The sequence below is a fragment of the Astatotilapia calliptera genome, chromosome 8 (assembly GCF_900246225.1).
Source record: "Astatotilapia calliptera chromosome 8, fAstCal1.2, whole genome shotgun sequence".
Classification (NCBI taxonomy): domain Eukaryota; kingdom Metazoa; phylum Chordata; class Actinopteri; order Cichliformes; family Cichlidae; genus Astatotilapia; species Astatotilapia calliptera.
In genome coordinates, this window is record NC_039309.1 from 2,071,518 (window position 1) to 2,092,029 (window position 20,512).

Consider the following 20,512-nt stretch of genomic DNA (forward strand, 5'->3'; position numbering starts at 1 on the left):
ATCTAAATGAAATCTACCAACTACATTATTCATGCAAAACAGTTTACCACGTTTCCCTGCTGGCATTAATCTTAGTGACAAAAATGGAAAGTGTGTATTGTTGTAAATATCATCGAGCTGATGAAATAGGTCGCGTGAGAATGAAGTCTTCAAAGAGAAATTACGGCTGTGGAGCTGGTCGTTTTCACCGATCACCGACTCAGTTTACCTGTTCTTTTTATTTACCTCTTCATCAAAGCTGTCAGCTGAACAACTCAAAAGTATCAAAGTTCTCAAAATAACGGTGGAACCGTTCGAGGCAAAAGTGGCTCCCAGGTTGGAAGACGGTACGTTTTCTAAATCGAGTCGTTGGGCATGAACTTATTTCCAAGGTTGAATTTCTGACACGGAATTAATCAGCATTTCACTTTAATTTGCCGTGTTTGAGATAATGAAAGAACATGACATCAATTTCTTTAATCTCATCTGCACAAATTAGGCGTTTGTATCTCATTTGGGGTCTTTATCATCTTATCACTTTGTCTTCATCTTCATCTCTGTGGAAATAAACTGGGGGGACTTGTAACAGCTGATAATGAGCTTAAATAAGCATCAGATGATACAGCCTGACAAAACAGGATAAGAATATTCCTCTGAGTGGAAAGTAATTTTGATCGTCGGCCTCTCGAGCACAAAGAAAAGCTCAAATGAGGACTGAAACTTTCCCAATATTTAGTATTTCATGAGCGCTCTGTTGCTTCCCATTGGCTCAGCTGTGTGTGTGTGTGTGTGTGTGTGTGTTTGTGTTCCTATCCATCTGTGGACCGTGTGATGGGAGATGCAAAGCGGGGACCGTTTTCCAGCCCCATGTTGGTCACGCTTTAAATACCATTAAAATCATGTGACGCCCTCCGGTGAAGTTAGTGAGTGTTTGAGTGCTCAGCAGCTCCTCCACAGGCCAAAGACGGTATTTCAAGCACCAAATCCACTGTTTAAACACAAGTTGCTTCAGGGAGTCTGGGCTATTTAACAGAATATTAGCTGAAAAAAACCCATCAGCCTTTTAAGGCTCAACTGTTGTATATCCTCTATCTTGTTTCACACTTCAGATTACACAGAAACCTCACAAATCCACTTTGTAGCCTTCAGAAATGCTTTAATTTTTCATGGCACAGATTCATCCAGGTGCTGGAAATGTTCCTCACAGCTGCTGCAGACGTTTCCTGTTCAGGTTGAGATTAGGGGACGGTGGGGGTCATTTGAGTTTTGTGTCACAGAGTATTATATTATTGGATGCAGGCATCAGGAGATAGCACACTGTGGACACAAAGGGACGGACACGGTCAGCAACAACACTCAGGTAGGCTGCGGCTTTTAAATGGTGCTCAGTTGGTACTGTGCTGGTGGAACACACTATTACACCACCACATGGTTGGATGTATTCACACTTTAATACAGTTTATGACTAAATCTGACCCTACCATTCAAAGGTGGCAGCTATTGAGACTCATCCGACCTGACAATCAATCTTCTTTTGTCCAGTTTTTGTGAGCCTGTGCAAACTGCAGCCTCAGTTTCCTGTTCTGAGCTGACAGCAGTGCACCCAGTGTGGTCCCCTGCCGCTGTAGCCCATCTGCTTCAGGATTTGATGTGTTGTGTGTTCAGAGATGCTCTTCTGCACAGCTTGGTTGCAACAACAAGTTACTTGAGTTCCTGTTACGTTCCTATGAACTCATTCTCCTCTGACCTCTGGTGTCAACACGACATATTTGCCCAGAGAACCGCTCCTCCCTCGATAGTTTCTCTTTCTCTGTGGACCTGAGAGATGACCGTGTGGGGCAATCCCAGTATAAATATTAACGTGCTGGGATCACCACACTCAAACTCACGTAAATCACCTTTCTTCTGACGCTCAGTTTGAACTTCATTAGGTCTCCTTGACCATGTCTACATGCATCAAGTTGTTTCCATACGACTGCTCAGCTACACAGGTCAACCTAATAATGTGAGGAGTGTATTTAAATTTCAGTAAAACAGGAGAAGAAGAAGGAGAAACAACACCAAGAAAAGAAACAATTTCCTTTCATTTTAATTTAACACATAAAGTTTGGATCAGTTTTTAAATGCACAGGACTGTAATCTCAGCGTGAGAATGTGTGTGTGTGTGTTCAAGCTGCACATACAGTGGAAGAACATTCAGTCACACTGGAACGTGAGTGAAAAGTATATATAAGAATAAAAGAATAATAATGTAAGGCTGTGTACATCACTGCATTTGTGCATACATTTTAATATGAATTACAACAGTCCCTGCTGTTAGAGCGAGTGTGCATGTGTGCATGTGTGTGTGTGTGTGTGTGTGTGTGTGTGTGTGTGTGCAGAGAGGGCCACAGCTGTGGTGGTCCAGGCGCTTTGCTGTGCCTGGAACAAAGCCTGTTCCAGTAAGAGTTGAATGTGGGACTGGGACAAATGTCTCTCTCTGCTGAGCCTGCAGTGAGTCTACGTGAAGCGACGTTTGGGTCGCAGCCACGATGAAATGAAGCTGTTTAGCCCGCAGTCGGCAGCAACCATGTCTGTATGCAACAGCATCTCTAAGGTCCTGCAGCGTCTGGAGGAACGTTTTAGACAACAAACGCAGGATTTTTGCATTCATAGTCTTTTGATATTATTTGTTTTATTCTTTCGGAGTTTGCAGCATGTTTGCAAAGTTCGGTTTGATGAAAGACGCCGACTCAGCTGAAAAACATGCCGATATTTACTATGGTCAGAAAAAACATTACAAATTCTGAGTCCTGTATAATTTAACTGCTGGGGTTCTCTTTGAGTTCTGAAAAGCCATCTCGACTACAGACCACACAAAGCGAGCTGAATTGTGTCACCACCGTTTTGTTGTGATGTTTTGTGTCATTCAAAGATTTCTCTCCAAGGAAAAAAATCTGTTTTTTTTTAAGACAACTTGAAAAAAATGGCAAAAAACTCATATTTTGCACAGTTGGATCTTAACAAGGTTCAGAGTAGAGCTTCATCATGCAACAAGAAGAACGGGGAGTGAGACAAAACATTTTTTTGAGCATGAAATTAATTGAAAGCAACATTTAAACTGAGGCTGTTTTACAGCTGATCAACAGTTTAAGAGCACATGCCTTTAAAATACTAAATCTGTGCAAAAATGTGGATTCATTGTCATTTTCTGTCGGTTTCTTCTTGTTGCACGCTGAAGTGCTACTTGGAACCTTGTTAAGATCCAACCATGCAAAATCGCTAGCTCTCCATACTAAATATGTGATAAAATGCGTGTTATTGAATAACTTTATGCTGGTGTTTGAAAGTTGAGCTGAACAATAATAAATCTGAGCTTCATGTGCACGATGGAGCTTTGTGTCCCTGCTGTGACCCCGTTGCAAGTGCATGTGTGCTTTGTTTGCCTCAGTAAGGCGTCCGTGTCTGTGCTCATATCAGTGCCAACGCAGCAGATCAAGTACTAAGTATGTGGAGGATTAGAAGGATTTAGTTTGACTACTGTGTACGTATGGATTTACTGTTTGTAGGCAGTCAACAGTAGCTTTCAGTATAGACGTGAGTCTGCGGGAGCCCAGAAGGGACATAAAGCACGGTATGGATTTGATCTTTGAACATCAAGCACAAGCTAGTGGACATTTTCCATTGACTATTTTCTCCCTCTCTCATTCACATGTTGGAGATTTTCAACACTGAGGATGCAATAAAAAGATTTTCTTTTGTATGTATGTGAAATGATATTAATGCCAGCATCTACAGCAGCAGAGGCCTCGAGTCTGTGCTGCAGCGCATATATGATAATGAGTTTTAATGAGTCGCTAATGAAAAGAAACCAAAACACGCTGCATATTTGAGCAGATGCGCTGAATTTCTGGTGTAATTTTTCACGCTTGACCTTTGAGTCATTCTCGTTCAACATTCGACACAAATGGTTATGAGGACGAAATGCATCCAGTGATTAATAATGTAGGGTCTGAAGAGGCAGACAATTTCAATTACCATCACAGTAATGGGCTCATTTGGAGTCTGTGTTTACGGTTAGGTCAGCGGGGCCTCTGTCGGGGCAGGTGGAGTGTGGATGTGGGAAAACATAAACATCATTATTACAGACAGGTTGGTTTACTGCTGCATTCAAATGTTTTGGGGATTGAGGTTCAGCAGGATGATTCCCCATGTTAACGATCTGTTCTATTTTCTCACCTGTGCTTATACAGGTGAGTGCTGAACGTCAGAGACACAGCAGTGAGCAGGTCAGCTGATCACGTAGGCTTTCCACCAAGTAGACAGGTGAGTCGCCCACCTGCCCAATCATATTTTTAACCCCGTAAATGGATTTTGTGTTTTAGCTTTTCAGTGAGAGAGCTGCACGCTCTCGCAGCTTCTTTTGTGAAATCACAGCTCGATGGTTCGTTTATTCTGCATATGCACTGAGAAAATGCAAGAAAGACTGCTGTCAGGATGTGACAGTCGGGTACAAAAAGTACAACCAGCCCTGAGGCACGGACTCCATTAGACCCCTGAAGATGTGCTGGGGTATCTGCACTAATGTTAGCAACAGATGCTTTAAGTCCTGTAAGGCCATGTCAACACCACAAACTCAGTGTTGTGCTCCCCAGCCGTTCCTGAACCATGTTTGTTTTGTGTGGCGTTATTCTTGTGCCACTATTCTGAGCACACGTAAAAGAAATTTGCAGGTGCAAGTGGAGAAATTTATTTTGAGCGAAGAAAAGCTAAATTTGAGTGAACAAAATTCATTCCTGCGTGCAAAAACTGTATTTCAGTGTTTGCTATTATCCACACACACACACACACACACACACACACACACACACACACACACACACACACACAATAGCAGCCCCTCGCGCTCAACTCTTTCTCTACACAGTTATATTTGTGCCACAAAACCAGCCAATCACAGACTTGGATGCAAAAAAAATCTGATTGGCTGTTCTGGTCTCCAATCAGTTCAAAATGACGAAATGCAATATCCCAGAATGCATTTTGTCCAAAACTCAATCGAGGCAGTGGCGGAGGAACGCAGAGTGGCAGAGTTTGAAATATTCCTCTTTCTGCGTCACAAAATAAACTTATAAGATATTTTCAGGCGAGAATGTTTCTGTGTAAACTTCAAATATCTGCTCGATTCATCAGGACATCACATATTTGCATAAGTGCTCTGACGTTTTCGGAGATGCCTGTTACCCACCAGCTGACCAGTGATGACCTGTGTCACACCCGACCAGCCACATGATGAAAAAGAAAACATGGCCTTGCTATCAGAACCAGCATGTTTGAGCTACAGCAGCTCGTATCTTGGAACCAACCCCACGGGCCAGCATTCGCTCCCCGCATGGATCAGTGCGTCTTGGCTGCACGTGATCTTGTCACTGGTTCTCCACAATTCCTTCCTCGGATACTGACCCCTGCAGACCAGATGGTCTGACCCAAATGGTCAAACTCAAATCCTTAGTCTTGCCCATGTTTTCCTGCTTCTAACACCAACGTTGCAGACAAAATGTTCCCTTGCTCCGTGATATATCCCACCCACTAACAGGTGCCATGAAAAAGAAGAGAGTTATGCACCTCACCTGTCAGTGGTGTCCCACTGTTGATGCTTCTATGGAAAACTTGAGCACAGGTTTTCTGTGTTAACGGCTGAAGTGATTTGAACCACAAAAGTCAAAAGTCATCTGAGGTATCTCTGCGTACCGCCTTAACGGCACAACCCGAGAGGAACACGCCGTTGCAATCGGTCGGTGCTTGGTGCCCTTTTCAAGCTGCAGTGAGAACAGACGCCGCTGCCAGCCTCAACCTGCTCCCACTTTGTTGTTCTTTGACTGAAACGTTTTTATTTCCACAGGCTGCTGAGCGTGCATTTATCAGGGACTCCTAATAAAGGTCGCAACAGAATAAAAATGTTTTCAATTACAAAAACGTTGATTCTCTGTGTTATTAAAGTCATTATTTACAATGTGACGGTGCTTTTTAGAGTTTATTCAGGCTCGGCCTGATAAGGAGACTAAAATGAAACCTGATAATGGGCACGTGGACGAAATGCCAAACACATTACTCCGTGCTGTTATATATTCAGCTGCATTGTATCAGGAGTTCTGTTTGTGCATTGTTGTAGGACTAAGAGAGTCTTCGCTTGGTGGATGCTTTAATAAATGCACTGTCAGGTCCATTGTGTAAAGCACATTGTGTGCATTGTGAAGTAGCCAACACAAACAATACATCCCATAAAGGCAGGCGGTCCACATAACGAGCTGATATCATCGATCCAGAAAGTGCTGAAATCACAGATGTTTACGGGCTCAGTGGAGGAACATCAAACTGAATGCAGACGCTCCCCCGGCGCACAATGAAACATCAAATGTTCTCATTATAAAGCAATGCAACAGCAGCGAGCTTATTTGTTTCATGTCTAACAGGAACATACAGCGCTCGTGCATCATTACTGAAAGCAGCTCGCCCTTTAAAATCATCAAGTGAAATGGAACTTGATCGCTCAGGTTTAGAAACGTGCTGTGGCCACAGCGTGGAAGCAGATGAGACAAAGAAAACCTCGAGTACACCAAAAGGTTTTCTGCTCCTTTAATTTGAGCCATTTTCAGCATTTCTTGTAAGTTTCCCAACTTTGCATGTTTGCAGAACTGTTTAAATGAGCTCGAAAATTTAATTAAATGAAACCGAATGATCCGAAGCTAATTTCAGTCTCCATAACAACTGCACAGGGGTTCAAGTGTTTTATAAAGTACCTGTTTAAACTGCACTGAGGCTTAACCTCAGCTAACCGGAAGACTGAATGAACCTCTCAGGTCCATTTGTGTTTCATATCTGACCTGATGCATAATATAACCTGTGGGGTTACTTGTACTAACAGCCTGTTCAAACTCAAGGGTGGGGTTGATGTTTGAGTTATAGCTTCAGAAGGTGGGACAGAGTATGAGGGGAAAATGATGACAAATAGGAAAGATGTTCCACAGGGATCAATCCTGGGGCCACTGCAGAAGCCTCCCATAGGACAGGAAGTGTTTTGTAACCACAGCTAGAGTTTTAGGCACTTCCACATGCATGTTTGATGATCCAGGTAATGTTGATGTCATTTATCTGGACATTACCTTTCTCTTTGAACAAGAAGCTACATCCATGTTTTATGTTGTTTATCTTTATAAAGGCAGCTGGCATCTAGCACAGATTGCAGCTGTGACATTTCTTACTAAAAAAGTCAAAAGTTGGCTGAAAGAAGATCAGAGCTGCAGGTATTTTTATTATTTAGGCCTTACATGATTAGTAATTCATACTGGGAATCATATTTTAATCACTGCATCTTTTTACGTGTATTTACTGTGACCTGCACTGCACTGCGCAGGGAGTTGATGTTGGATATTTATATATAAGAGCTATAAAGCACTGTAGGTTCAGTTCCATTGTGTGTAATTATTATAAGTCATTATTAAAGGTAAAATCACAGGAAGCTTTTTTCTACACTGACAGATCACAACAGAAGAAACTTCCCAGAGAAGCATCGATGCTCCACGCTGCTTCTTCTGAATGAAGGAAGCTCTTAGTTCAGGCAGCTTATTGTTCTCTGTCAGAGCTCGCTCTCTCTGCAACGTCACAGATCGTCGATAAAGTCCCGACTGCAGTCAGCAGATAAAAGGAGTAGTGTGGCTGCCATTTCCACACACACACACACACACACACACACACACACACACACACTACACTACAAAATGCTGTGGGCTGTTGCCCTTTAGAGCGGAACAATCAGCAGCCAGAGAGACAGAAATTTGAGATGTGGTGGTGGAGAGCTACATTGTGCATGAACGTCACAGTGAGAGCTGTTAAGATACACAAAGAAAGCATAGGAAAGGAAAGGAGGAGGAAGGACAGAGGAGAGCAGTTCCTGGAGGTTAGAGGTTAGAATAAAAGAGTACCTGCGCATTAGACAGACTGAGGACTATTTCGAAGCCTTTCGTCATCTGCTCCATAAATGCTGGGCAGAAACTGCGAATCGTCTCAAGGCTCAGTTCGGTTTTTCACAGTGATCTGTGGCAGGCGGGACAGATTGGTTTTGACCCACTGAAGATCTGGAGATATGTAAAAACCAGGGCGTGCACGAGGATTTAGCCCAAAGCGGTGCACCGAGCGGCTTTCGGGAAAAATCTGACCACGAAGCATCAACTGCAGAGAAGTGGATTACACTGCAGGATTGATCTGACGGTTGTCAAACAGCCCTGTCTCCTTGAGAATTACGCCCATATCTGATGGTTCTGCTCCTCGTGATTAATGCCCAAATCCAAGGTTTAGTGCCAGTGCAGGAAGCAGCGTGTCATTTATGCAGCCGGATGAAGAGTGAGACTCTGAGATGAAGCACACCTGAGTCCATCCAACAGAGCTGCAATAAGCCTTTTTATAGCTTCAGTCTCCTCTTAACTGAGTTTTAGTTATATTTGACAAATCCTCTGGTCTTCATTATGTTATAATTATATGCTTTATATGCTGCAGATGAAATCAGGTCCTGGATTGCATTTATATTTGATGACAGGATTGTTATTCACAGCAAATCACTGTAATCTCTGTGGATGGAAGATTAGACTTTGATATTATTTTTGCAGGAATGTCACATGTTATCCTCCACATACGGCGACGGTTGTTTTCCCCTACACGTCACACGCGTGCATCATCACTGGAAAACACTGTAACTGTCGTGAGATTGTTGTTTAACTCTTTAAGACCTGGCAACGCCTCAACTGAGAGCCACCCAAGCTGTGTTTGTGCGCCCGGAAGTCTTCAACCAGCTGTGCCGTCGCAATCATTTCACTTGCTTCTAAAAATAGCTAACAGTCACTTATCACATGATATGGGCGAGCCAATCACAGCAGCATGGCGGCGCGATACACGCTTACGACGCGATGTTGACCTGTCAGTTCGTGTGTACTGTTGGCAGAGTGGGAGCGACAGTGTAGAGTGTACAGCTGAATGAATACTAAAGATTTAAATAACAATAAAATTTATAATAATGTCACTATAATGACCACAGCACTGATATCGATGAATCAACCAACTCCTAGATTTGTTCATTCATCTGGATTAAACTGACCATAAATATACTCATAAGTACTAATAGTTTAATAATAATAATAATATCAGAGTTCTTGGTTTTTCAGGGCAGATAATCCGTCTCATTTCTGACTTCTGTAACTCTCAGTGTGCTGCGAGACAGAGACGATGAAGTGACCTTTAAAAGGCTCTAAAGGAGCTACAGTTTGGTACATTCACAGCGCTGCTCCTCGACCAGGCTCTCCAGAGTCATTTAGGGAGGAATAAAGGCAAATCTTAAACAGCAGCTTATTAGCTCGAACTCTGAAACAGACTCATCGTGATTCCAAAACCCTCGAGGGTAAAGAGGAGCTTGTAGTAATGAAGAAGATGATGATGATGGGCTGGTAATATGTAATCTCTCTCGCTCTCTTCTGACCATCTGCATCATAACTGCGCTGCTCTAAAAAGATGATCAATAAAAACAGAAACAGGATGGACGCTGTTTTTAAAAAATAATAATCTCGTAGCAATTTTCAGTCCAGCTCAAAACATCCTTATCTTTTAAAGGCAAACCTGAGGCTCTTTATTGATCTGTTTGTTGCCAGCTAAACGAGGAGACCCAAATGAGATGGTAAGGGATTAAAAAAAGAAGCCAGGCAAAGACAGAGAGCAGAGCGGTGAAGCCTCTCTGCCAGCAACACAAACAAACACGTCTGTCTAAGAAGATATGGGCAGCGGAGACTTTTGTTAAAGCTTCTAATATTACAGAAAATCACTGAGGCCTGGCAGAGATACAGTAAAACAAGACACACCAGTAACAGCAGCAGGGCTGCATTCGAAATTCAAGGTTAGCGCGGAAACTCTCATCATGCAGGCTCACTGCTGTGTTTATGCCAAATACAGGAAAGTGAAGAAGGTAAAAAGTCCACAATTCAAATCTTTCAATAACAAGCTGGAGGAAAGTTCAGCCAAGAAATCTCTGATCCACTTTAGAGAAACTCAAGTCTACTTTTACTTGCAAGTTATTTAATGGCAGTTATTCAATTCAACTCACTTTTATTTATGTACAGCAGACCCTACAATAATACACACAGAGAAAACCCAACAATCATGTGACCCCCTATGAGCAGCACTTTGGCGACGGTGGGAAGGAAAAACTCCCTTTTAACAGGAAGAAACCAGGCTCAGGGAGGGGCGGGGCCATCTGCTGTGACCATGACCAAGACAGACCCTTGATGTTTGCATTTTCAGCAAAAATGCAAACATCAAGACAAAGGTGGAGAAAGTACTGATCATAAGGATACAGGTGAAGCTGCAGGGATACAGGTGGAGAAGCTGCAGGGATACAGGTGGAGAAGCTGCAGCGATACAGGTGAAGCTGCAGGGATACAGGTGGAGAAGCTGCAGGGATACAGGTGAAGCTGCAGGGATACAGGTGGAGAAGCTGCAGGGATACAGGTGAAGCTGCAGGGATACAGGTGGTGAAGCTGCAGGGATACAGGTGGTGAAGCTGCAGGGATACAGGTGGAGAAGCTGCAGGGATACAGGTGGAGAAGCTGCAGGGATACAGGTGGAGAAGCTGCAGGGATACAGGTGGTGAAGCTGCAGCGATACAGGTGAAGCTGCAGGGATACAGGTGAAGCTGCAGGGATACAGGTGGAGAAGCTGCAGGGATACAGGTGGAGAAGCTGCAGGGATACAGGTGGTGAAGCTGCAGGGATACAGGTGAAGCTGCAGCGATACAGGTGAAGCTGCAGGGATACAGGTGGTGAAGCTGCTGGGATACAGGTGGAGAAGCTGCAGGGATACAGGTGAAGCTGCAGGGATACAGGTGGTGAAGCTGCAGGGATACAGGTGGAGAAGCTGCAGGGATACAGGTGGAGAAGCTGCAGGGATACAGGTGGAGAAGCTGCAGGGATACAGGTGGAGAAGTGCACCAAACGGCCTTGAACATGAGTGCTGCAGAGCTCAGCCTGCATAAAACATTCACTTCCATGACTGAGTCAGTGAGAAAAGCAGCTGGGACTGATGAATTAATTTCATTTATTGATTTTTGTTTAATTACTGCTAAAAACGCAGTGATATTAATGTTATTACATCTCTTTCTGCTGCCTTCCACTTCATTGTTCCTCCCGATTCTCCTTCCCCGTATTTCCCCCTCATCCTTCTGCCTGTTATTTCTCCTTCCCCTCCAATCTCAGGTTGATGTGCAGGCAGGCAGGCTGTTCTCTAACCAGGTCAGAATAGCAGGGATAGACTGGCGGATGGTGTGTCCATAGACAGGCCATTACACCCATCAATCAGCGAGCCCGCAGAGGCACTCACCCGGGACGGGACAGCAGGTCGAGGAGAGAGAGAGGAGGAGACAGATTTAAGAGGTCGCCACTGGGAGATTCACTGCTGCTGACTGAGTCCTCCATCAGACAGGGAAAAAATGAAATCAATTTGACTGCTGATTCATTATCTCTCTGCAGTGGGAATGTGCAGTCTTGATATAATTATGAGTTCTCATTGCATTCAGACAAATTAGTCATTAGTAAGTACTGACTGCAAACTATATGTGACTTCGTTTTTAAGCCGAAGAGCTTTAATCAGCGGCCCTCGTTTCTGGGCTGTTTGTCAAAACTGCTGGTGTTTCTGGTGTTTGCACAAAGTGGCCTTTGGCACGTGCGCCGCCATGAACCGACCACAGCGGTGGTGTTTGACAGAGTCTGCATATGATGAATGAAAAGACTGAACCAGAAGAACAGGGCTGATGCACTATGGCTCTGTTTGCAATCAGCTTCACCTCGTTTCTTACTTGGTTCAGGAAACAAACTCCGATTAGGTTTAGTCCTTCCTCCCTTGGAGCTGTAACCCTCATTGTCTTTTCTTTTTTTTGCTTCCAGGACAAAATGACTGGATGTGCATCAGAGGTTGGTGAGGGTGAGCTCAGGGGTTACCCTTGGAAAAGGCCAACACCTTTTCTAATGGTCCACAAACAACATCTTTACTCATATTTACTGTTAAGTGTACAGGAGAGGTCATCAAATGCTGCTTTTATGGGAGAAGTAATGAATGTAGAATACACAGAAAATTTAAATGTAAGGCACCGTCTGTTTGCTGAGTGTGGTTGGCACCAGCAGGGCTAACAGCGAGAGGTTGTTTGCTGCTTCGCTTCGACACAGCCGTTAACTTCCTGTACCAAAGACCTGCAGGACACCTAGCCGCCTTCGGACTTTAATAAAATGTGAATAATTAGTTTCACAGACTAATATTTCTGCTGCAGACCATCAAAGGCAGCAGTGTTTCATCATCCCTGCGATGTGTTGACGAGTCGGGAGCACACTGATCTCCTAATCTCCATTTACTATTCACAAAGGAACATTTTGTCCAAAATGTCTTCATATTGATCCAAACATATAATATGTGAGGATTGTTTTCTGTCTATAAACAAGATAAACTTTGATGATTTATCATTTCTGTCCTTCCATATCACAACATCAGAAGCAAAAACATGACCACGGGGATAAAACGACCACAAATAAATCACAAACATTTGATACAGAGTGCATGATACAGCTTTAAAAGTTCACTAACAGCCTAACCTGGCCAGCCATGACATGTAACGGACAGGTGGCCTTAGAAATGCTTATTTTCCTGTACTCGGCTCTCTTTGAAGACCTGCGGTGCTTAAAATGAGCGAGTTCAGCCTGGCGTCTTGACAGCTGAGAAGTGAGCGCCGGTGCTCTGTTAAGTACAGAGCGGCACATTAGCTTTATGGAAATTTCTTCAAAATGTTCCAAAAGATGAAAACACTATTATACAGCCGATCCAATTATCTCATTTAACAATTCAACGTCAGAAACGTCACAAGTTTGATGATGCACCGAGGGCGCCGTCGGGGCGAGACGTTTGAGGCTCAACCGCTGACGTGTCGAAAGGTGGAGAATATCGCTTCAGCTGTTCAATTAAGTTTCGTCTCAGGCAGACAAAGAACATGCTGAAAGAAAGAGCGCTTAACTGATTTACTCATAGAAAGTTCCACGGACGACTGTTATGACTACAGACGCCAAAGTGTTCCTCATGCGTTGGGTGCTTTCTCTATCAGGTAGAAAACCCACAGAGCAGCTAATTGATAAGCAGCGCAGACGGCTCACTGACAATCAAATAATTTATCAACCGTTACACGGCTAATTACCTTCCCAACCACCCTGCATGAATGTGATGAACTTGTCAAAGCATGTCGTTCTGACAAATGCCCGATCACGCCTGGTTATCTGCGATTCGTCGAGGCCTTATTCTGCCAAGGTTTTCAGCCGTGTGGTGGCAGCTTGCAGTCACATCTTTGTGCTAGTTTGCACACAAAGGAAAGTTCAGGAATTTCAGCTTCCCAGTGAACGGAAACGCCTTCTTTACCTTCTTTATCCTTCAGCTTGGGACAGACAGCTCAAGCATCTTTCTGTGAATTAAAGGACAGGCGAACACCAACTTTCTGTGCTCCAACCTAAGCAAGGTCATCGCGTTCATCCCTTCAGGCCGGCTGCAGCACAAATCCAACTTTTTTTCTTCAGCCGGGTCAATAAAACATCCTAAAACCTGCACGGTGTAAAGATTAGATATCGACAAATCACAGCTGACAGTAAGAGAACCTGGATTTGAAAGATTGTAAGCAACACAAGCTTCAATAGAACTCCTCAATCATGAAATATCCAATGTGCAAACACATGCAGGACTGTGTGTCATGTGTGGCTGTGGAGACTGTGGTTCAGTCCAGTTATCACATATCATTCTGTCCAAGCTAGCCACATGTTGCAGGGTAGGGTTTCTCTCAAAAACACTCGCCTCGTGGCGCGTTAAGACCCAACAATCATACAGAGAAAACCCAACAATCAACTGGTGACAGTGGGAGGGAAAACCCCTTTACCAGGAAGCAGGAGGGATGGCCCCTGGTTTGTTGAAACAAACTGCGAATGAAAAGACATTTTTCTCACTGTAGTTTCTTTTAATTTGCACACTGTCACGATCAGAGATGGGCAGTAACGCCTTACTGTAATCTGATTACTTTTTTCAAGTAACGAGTAAAATGAGGGATTACTATTGCAAAAACGGTAATTAGATTACCGTTACTTTCCCGTAGGAACGCTGAGTTACTGCGTTACTAAAACCGTGATTTTTTGCGAGAATGTCTCACGACAGTGACGTAAGCGAGTGCGACGTTCGTGACAACAGCTGTGTGCAGATCAACAGTGGATCATATATCGAGTGCAGAGAGAGTATGAGCGTGCAGCGTTTAAAGCGTGGAAGTACTGACCTTACTTTGAGTTTACTTTATCACCTACTCAGGTTGTAAATCGTGTTTTTAAAAAGTAACTAAGTAACTAAGTAATTAATTACTTTTGAAAATAAGTAATCAGTAAAGTAACGGGATTACTTTTTTGGGGGAAGTAATCAGTAATTAGTTGCTGATTACTTTTTTCAACTAACTTGACCAACACTGGTCAGGATTAAGGAAAAGTGAAAATAATACACAGAAAGCTTCATTCTGTCCCGACTGAGCTCTCACAGCACTCATATAAGAACTAGCAGGTTTTTATGCACGTACACCTCTGGGCGTGCATTAGTCTACATGTCAGTCATCCACGGGCATCCACGCTGATACCATCTGTTAAAGCGAGAGGACGAGGTGAAGCTCTTTTTATGCATTTCATCTTGAGAAATGAAACCCTCTCACCTCGGCCAAGAAACCTGCAGCCGGGGCGACCGACTGACCAAACAGCTCATTAACCAAACAGCTGACCAACAAAGCAACAGACCGTCTGCTCAGCTGACTCGCTGGTATTTGAGAATGGGATCTTGCGTGCTGTTCTGTCTCTGTGTGTGTGTAGGAGTGATCTTGGATCTATTTATTTACTGCGGGTGTAAGCAGAGTCTGACTTTCTAGCAGCTTCACCACAACACTGTATAAATCTGCTTTAAATGCAGCAGAGATGACTCACCATGGCTGTGTGTGTGTGAGTGTGTGAACACACTGCTGCTGCAGCAGTACAGTCGAGGTACGTCTGTGTGTTTTGGCAGGTGGGGGCAGAGGGAGATGAATTGCGGCCGATGCCACTGAGAATTGTTTAATAAACATTTTTATTAGCTGCTTTCACCCAGCCTCTGTGTGCGAGCCGGGCCTCAGCAGCTGAGCGCAGCGTCATCGGCAGCAAATCCCATCATGCACTGCAGCCAAGATGTCACCGAGCAGAGCTGGTCGCACTTTAAGCCAAGCGAAGGAGAAGAGCAGGTCGACGCACCCGTCAAAGCCCACGCGATGTTCGTACTGTGTTCATCATGTAACAAACCCATCTATTCATCCATCACCTGTAAAGCATATACTGATGACCACATTCAAGAACAGCCCACGTTTACCGTCCACATCGTTAGAAACATGGTGCCAGTATCAGGTTGGAGCTGCTTTCATTCCTCATGGCACAGATTCAAAATTCCTCACAGATGTTGATCACAGGGTGGCTGCAGATTTGTTGGCTGCGTTCATGATGCCATCTGAGCACAGAAGTCATATTTAAGGAGCCAGTTTGAGGTGATCTGATCTTTGTGACGCCGTATGTTGTCCTTCAGGAAGCAGCCATCAGGAGATGGTGAGCAACAGTACTGACAGACAGGATGTGGTCTTTAAATGATGCTCAGCTGATACTCAGGGACCCAAAATATGCCAAAAAACTACCTGCATCATTACACCAGCCTGAGCTGCGGAGCCAGATGGATCCACGCTTCCAAATTATTTACGCCAAATTTTGAATTTACCGTCTGAGTGTTGCAGGAAAAGCTTCAGACTGGGCAACATTTTCCCAGTTTTCATCCATCCAGTTGTGGTGAGCCGTTTTAGCTGATATTGATATTATACTGGGAGTTATTGTCATTGTTCACGTTCAGGTGACCTATCACAGGTGATTTAAGGTGATGTCACCCTGCGTTTCACTGTCTGATGAAGTCATACACTACTAGATGGAATAAATAAGGAAACTGGAGTTCTGCGGTGTGCTAACAGTTTCCTGTTGTTAGCAGACAGAAATGGCTCTGTGGTCTTCTGCTGCTCTAGCATCAGCTTCAAGGTTAGCTATGTTTGCATTCAGAGATGCTCTTCTGCATACTTTGGTTATAACAAGTGGTTCCAGTCAAAGTCCCTTAAATCACTTAATCGCCTCTACAACTGCACTGACTTGCTGCCATGTGATTGGCTGATTGGACCTTTGCATTAACGAGCAGTTAAATGGGTCAGTGTTAAGGTCACAGTCCACGCTGCACGAAGACAAAACTGTTTGATGAATGCACTTGCTTTGTGGGCAGGATGAGGACGTTTCTAAGGACATTCTAAGAAAAGTAAGAACATTAGATCACAAAAAGTAGCTAAAATCCAACAGCAGCAAGAAGAAAATCTCTGCCTGAGCTGGTGTGGGAGTGTTGTTGTCTGAGTTTCAGGCACCCTGCCAGTCAACCACTTAGCGCCTCAGTCTGTTGGACAAGACCGTGACAAAGATCCTCCTCCTCTTTTTTCCTCTATTTATCTTGCTGCCTCCCCCACCTTGCCTGGTTTCTCCTTCCTTTTATCCCGGCTCCTCTGAAAGACAAGACGCTGACTCTTGAGCCGTGCCATAGCAGATTTATGATCTGACCAATTGACAGAGAGCAGTTAATTGCCACCTTTTGCTTGAACACCCTTCAGAAAGATGAAATGCTAGTTTGAAAATAATGTAATAAAAGTAGAGCGTGGCAGATATGGCAGAATGCCACTCCTCATTAAAAGTCTGTTTTCAAAGTACCGGCGGATGTGCAGACGACTGTCATTGAACTGCTGTGCAACTGAAGGAAAATCACGAGAGCAATAAATCTCAGCCAAGTCATGAAGAGTCTTTGTTTTCTACGATTTCTAAGTGGATTTACGGATGTTTTTTCACCATGAATATAAAGCCAAGCAGAATTTTAATCTTCTGAATGGTAATTGGACACCAAAGTCTGTGTGAGCAGCTCAATCAAACGCCAGTTTCACAGCGTTTTTAGAACCTGTGGAGCGCTCGCATCGTATCTCTGCGCTGACACACGAGGCTCCTCACGTCTCAACAACCCAAAGAGCAGAATTCTCTGAATCTAATTGGAATGAAATTACTTTGCAGTCAACGCGTTTGATGGTTTGGTTTGCAGCCAAGTTAGGACACGCCTCAGCATGTCCAAATGGAAAACAGAGCTTTGCATTGCACGTGGTGAAGGACAGTGAAAATGTGCACCGGAGACCTGGGCATCAGCTGGCCTTGTGGCTGAAAAGTGCAGCCTCACTCTGCTGCTGCAGCAGCTACAAGGCTTTAGCCTTCATCTGTCAGTACTGCTTTGCTTCTCCAGGGAAACAAATTTGAGTTGCGGCGCAGAAAAATATAAAGCCCGAAGAATGCTGAAAGATATGTTGCAGGGCAGCAGGTGGGATTGTGCTTCGCTGTATAAATCTACATCAGATAATCCAAGACTAAATGAGGCTAAAGTCCTTGGTCTCTGGCTGTGTTGGGAGCCAGGATTTAGGAATGACCTCCACGAATGCAGGAAGTCATTTAAATAAAAGGAGAAGTGCAGCAGCTCAAAGCGGTCTTTGACATGTTTACGTCGACACCCAAACACCCTTCAGCCTGCTCCTCGGGCCGTCGCAGCGGCCTCATCGACATGCAAAGCATCGCCTCAGCTGGTCACGCTTGCTGCTGTGAAACCCCGCCCGCACCCGACAGCTCGCCTCTTAAGAAACGCAAATAATCATTAATTAACGACGTGAACTTTAAGTGATGCTTGTTTGTGAGTTGATAGCAGATGGGCTGTAAACCATAACCTTCAGCTTAAGGTCAAAAGCATGAAATATTTTCAAAAATCAACCAATTACATTTAATAAGTCATTTTCTTGCCTCCCTGTCATGTTTAATTAAGTGTTCGATGCTAGTTTCAGACACAATGCTCAAACGCTGAGCTCTTTCTCCCTGATTAATGAGTTTTGTGAACAGACCCATTATGAGGCAACCTGCTGATATTCACACAGCGCGCACTTAAATTAGAAAGTCTAGGACTTCGTTTTTGTTGTGAGTTTGGGCCCGTGTTCCTCAGAGTTTCCTGCGGGTGGCTGATCTGCTGTCACTTGTGGACATTTTAGAAAAAAACTATGAATTAAAGCAACCTGTGGCCACTTTGAATTGCTAGCATTAGCAATAATCTTTGATATTACAGTTGCTATAATGTGGTGATGTTTTTTTGAGATACCTACACACCCGCCTGTTTACAGTCCTGTTCACTGACTTCCAAAGGAAAGCACAGACTGCATTTCATGAATTATAAGATGAAAGTCAAGTTACAGAAAGCCGAATAAGGTCACTCATCTTTCCTTAAACAGCCTGGATCAATAGCAGCTCTGCATTAAGAAGGCATAAACTGGGGCTCAGTTTTAAACAGCTGCACATGATGAAACTGCAGGGAAACCATTTAAAACAAGAAAAATGCTTTACAAGAATCTGTGTCTACTCCACGCTCATGTATGAAATAACAGCTGCTTGTACATGACTTTGAATATACTGAGTAATGAAGGAATGAGGAGATTAATCTGTGATCTTATTTTACTCTTTTGAAGTTTTCAGGCCCCTCTTCTGTGGAACCAGCTTCCAGTTTGGATTCAGGAGACAGACACTATCTCTACTTTAAGATTAGGCTTCAAACTTTCCTTTTTGCTAAAGCATATAGTTAGGGCTGGACCAGGTGACCCTGAATCCTCCCTTAGTTATGCTGCAGTAGGTGTAGGCTGCTGTGGGATTCCCATGATGCACTGGGTGTTGCATCCACTAATGAACCAAACCAATCTACCTGTAATTTGTTTCAGTGGGTAAAAGTGGAGTTGCTGACAGAGAGGATTGCAGCACTTCCCCTTCATGACTCCAGTTTATTTATTTTTCAGACCAGGTTTCAGCCTCCGTGGAGGAACCATTTGAAACTTTAATGAGTATCCGAGTTCATTCATACAGCTTCCACACTGTAGAGCGTACATCACGGTAAAGATGTTCCTCTTGATCTCAGAACACACCATTTATCTAAACTAATAATGATCAATGCATCTCTAGAATGCAGATGATAAGCAGGGGAGACAGTCTAACCATGTTAAATTGGAGCAATTTCATTCTAATGTGGTCTCCAGATATCTGCTGAACGCATTTATTAAATGATATTAAGACATATTACCTTGAAAGGGCGTGGGAAGCAGTCAGATACATATGAACCGACGGTAATGATGCACTCCACTCAAAGGCGTCGTGTACAACAGCTGTGAGACTTGGGTGAAATGATGAAGAATAAATTCAAACAATAAAAGATGCAGAAGAGAATTAGGAAACTTTGATGGGAATAATCAAACTCATTTCATATTAGCTTTGAGTTTGACTCTCACGGGGTCAGTGATCAGGTTTCTTTTTCACGCAACCATCGAGTCGATCGGATGGCCGTTCCAGATGTTCATGTTCTTGCTGATAATTGTGGAGATTTTACATTTTCAGGGGTGAATCTGTTACTGAATAGAAAACCTACAAACTTCCCAAACATGGTTGGATGGTTCGCCCTCGTTAGCAGCTGCTTTTCAATGATGAGATGGTATCATATCGAGTTAGCAAGACCTTCTGTGCTGAAAGATTTCTTCTAAACCACTGATTCTGCCACAGCAGGGTTTGGCGTAGCTGCTATCTTTTGCTTCCCAGCAGGGAAGACCGGATTGTATGAGAGAATGAGCGGCGTGCCTATCTGTTTCACAATCATACTGCATTTTCTGAGCTAAAAACATAAGCCGGGTAATGCTGTGTAAGCTCTGAATAACTCTCCCGCTACACTCGCTGCTCCCTGTTCACATAGTACGACACAACAACAATCTCTCGAAGGCAGCTGTTCCAGAAAAAAAGAAAAATCACAATGTGTCCGACTGAACCACAAACTTTGGATCCGAATCCGTTTCCTTCAGTCCTGTTATGATGGACACTGTATACATCGTCTTATTTTTTACTTATTTATATTTTTCCTATCTATGCTTTACAGAAGCAAACGAACCTTGAAGTCCTGCAGGCACGAAAAAGGAAAGTTTTTCTGAGGAGAAACTTCATCAGGAAGCAGAGCGGAACATGAAGAAGCGCCGATACGAAAACACTCGATGCGGCTCGGCGAACAGAAGAACAAAAGCAGGAGTCGAGTTTTGCTCCGTTTACGGTGCCGGGTTATCTCGTCTCTCGTTCTCTGTAAATGTTCTTTATTCAAAGTCGACACTGGATGCAGAAGGAAAACAGGACTTGAAGCTATCCACGAATATGGACACTGGGACGCTGAACGCTAGACTCGGAACCTACGGTCAAGATGGGAAATATAAATATATGTTATCGTAATTATTCTTTTTAGATCTTTACAAGTGGAGCACAGAGGTTTACTG

At 43.7% G+C, this 20,512-nt stretch overlaps 1 protein-coding gene across 1 annotated transcript in view; it reads right to left on the reverse strand.

The window, feature by feature from the left end:
* Positions 1-332: 332 nt before the first annotated feature.
* LOC113027960 (glutamate receptor ionotropic, delta-1-like) overlaps positions 333-20,512 on the reverse strand; it is a 377,744-nt gene continuing 357,564 nt past the window's right edge. Inside the window, exon 4 of the mRNA XM_026177827.1 lies at positions 333-1,296. Coding sequence (XP_026033612.1) covers positions 1,235-1,296 — 62 coding nt within the window. The 3' untranslated portion in view covers positions 333-1,234. The remainder of the gene's footprint in view (positions 1,297-20,512) is intronic.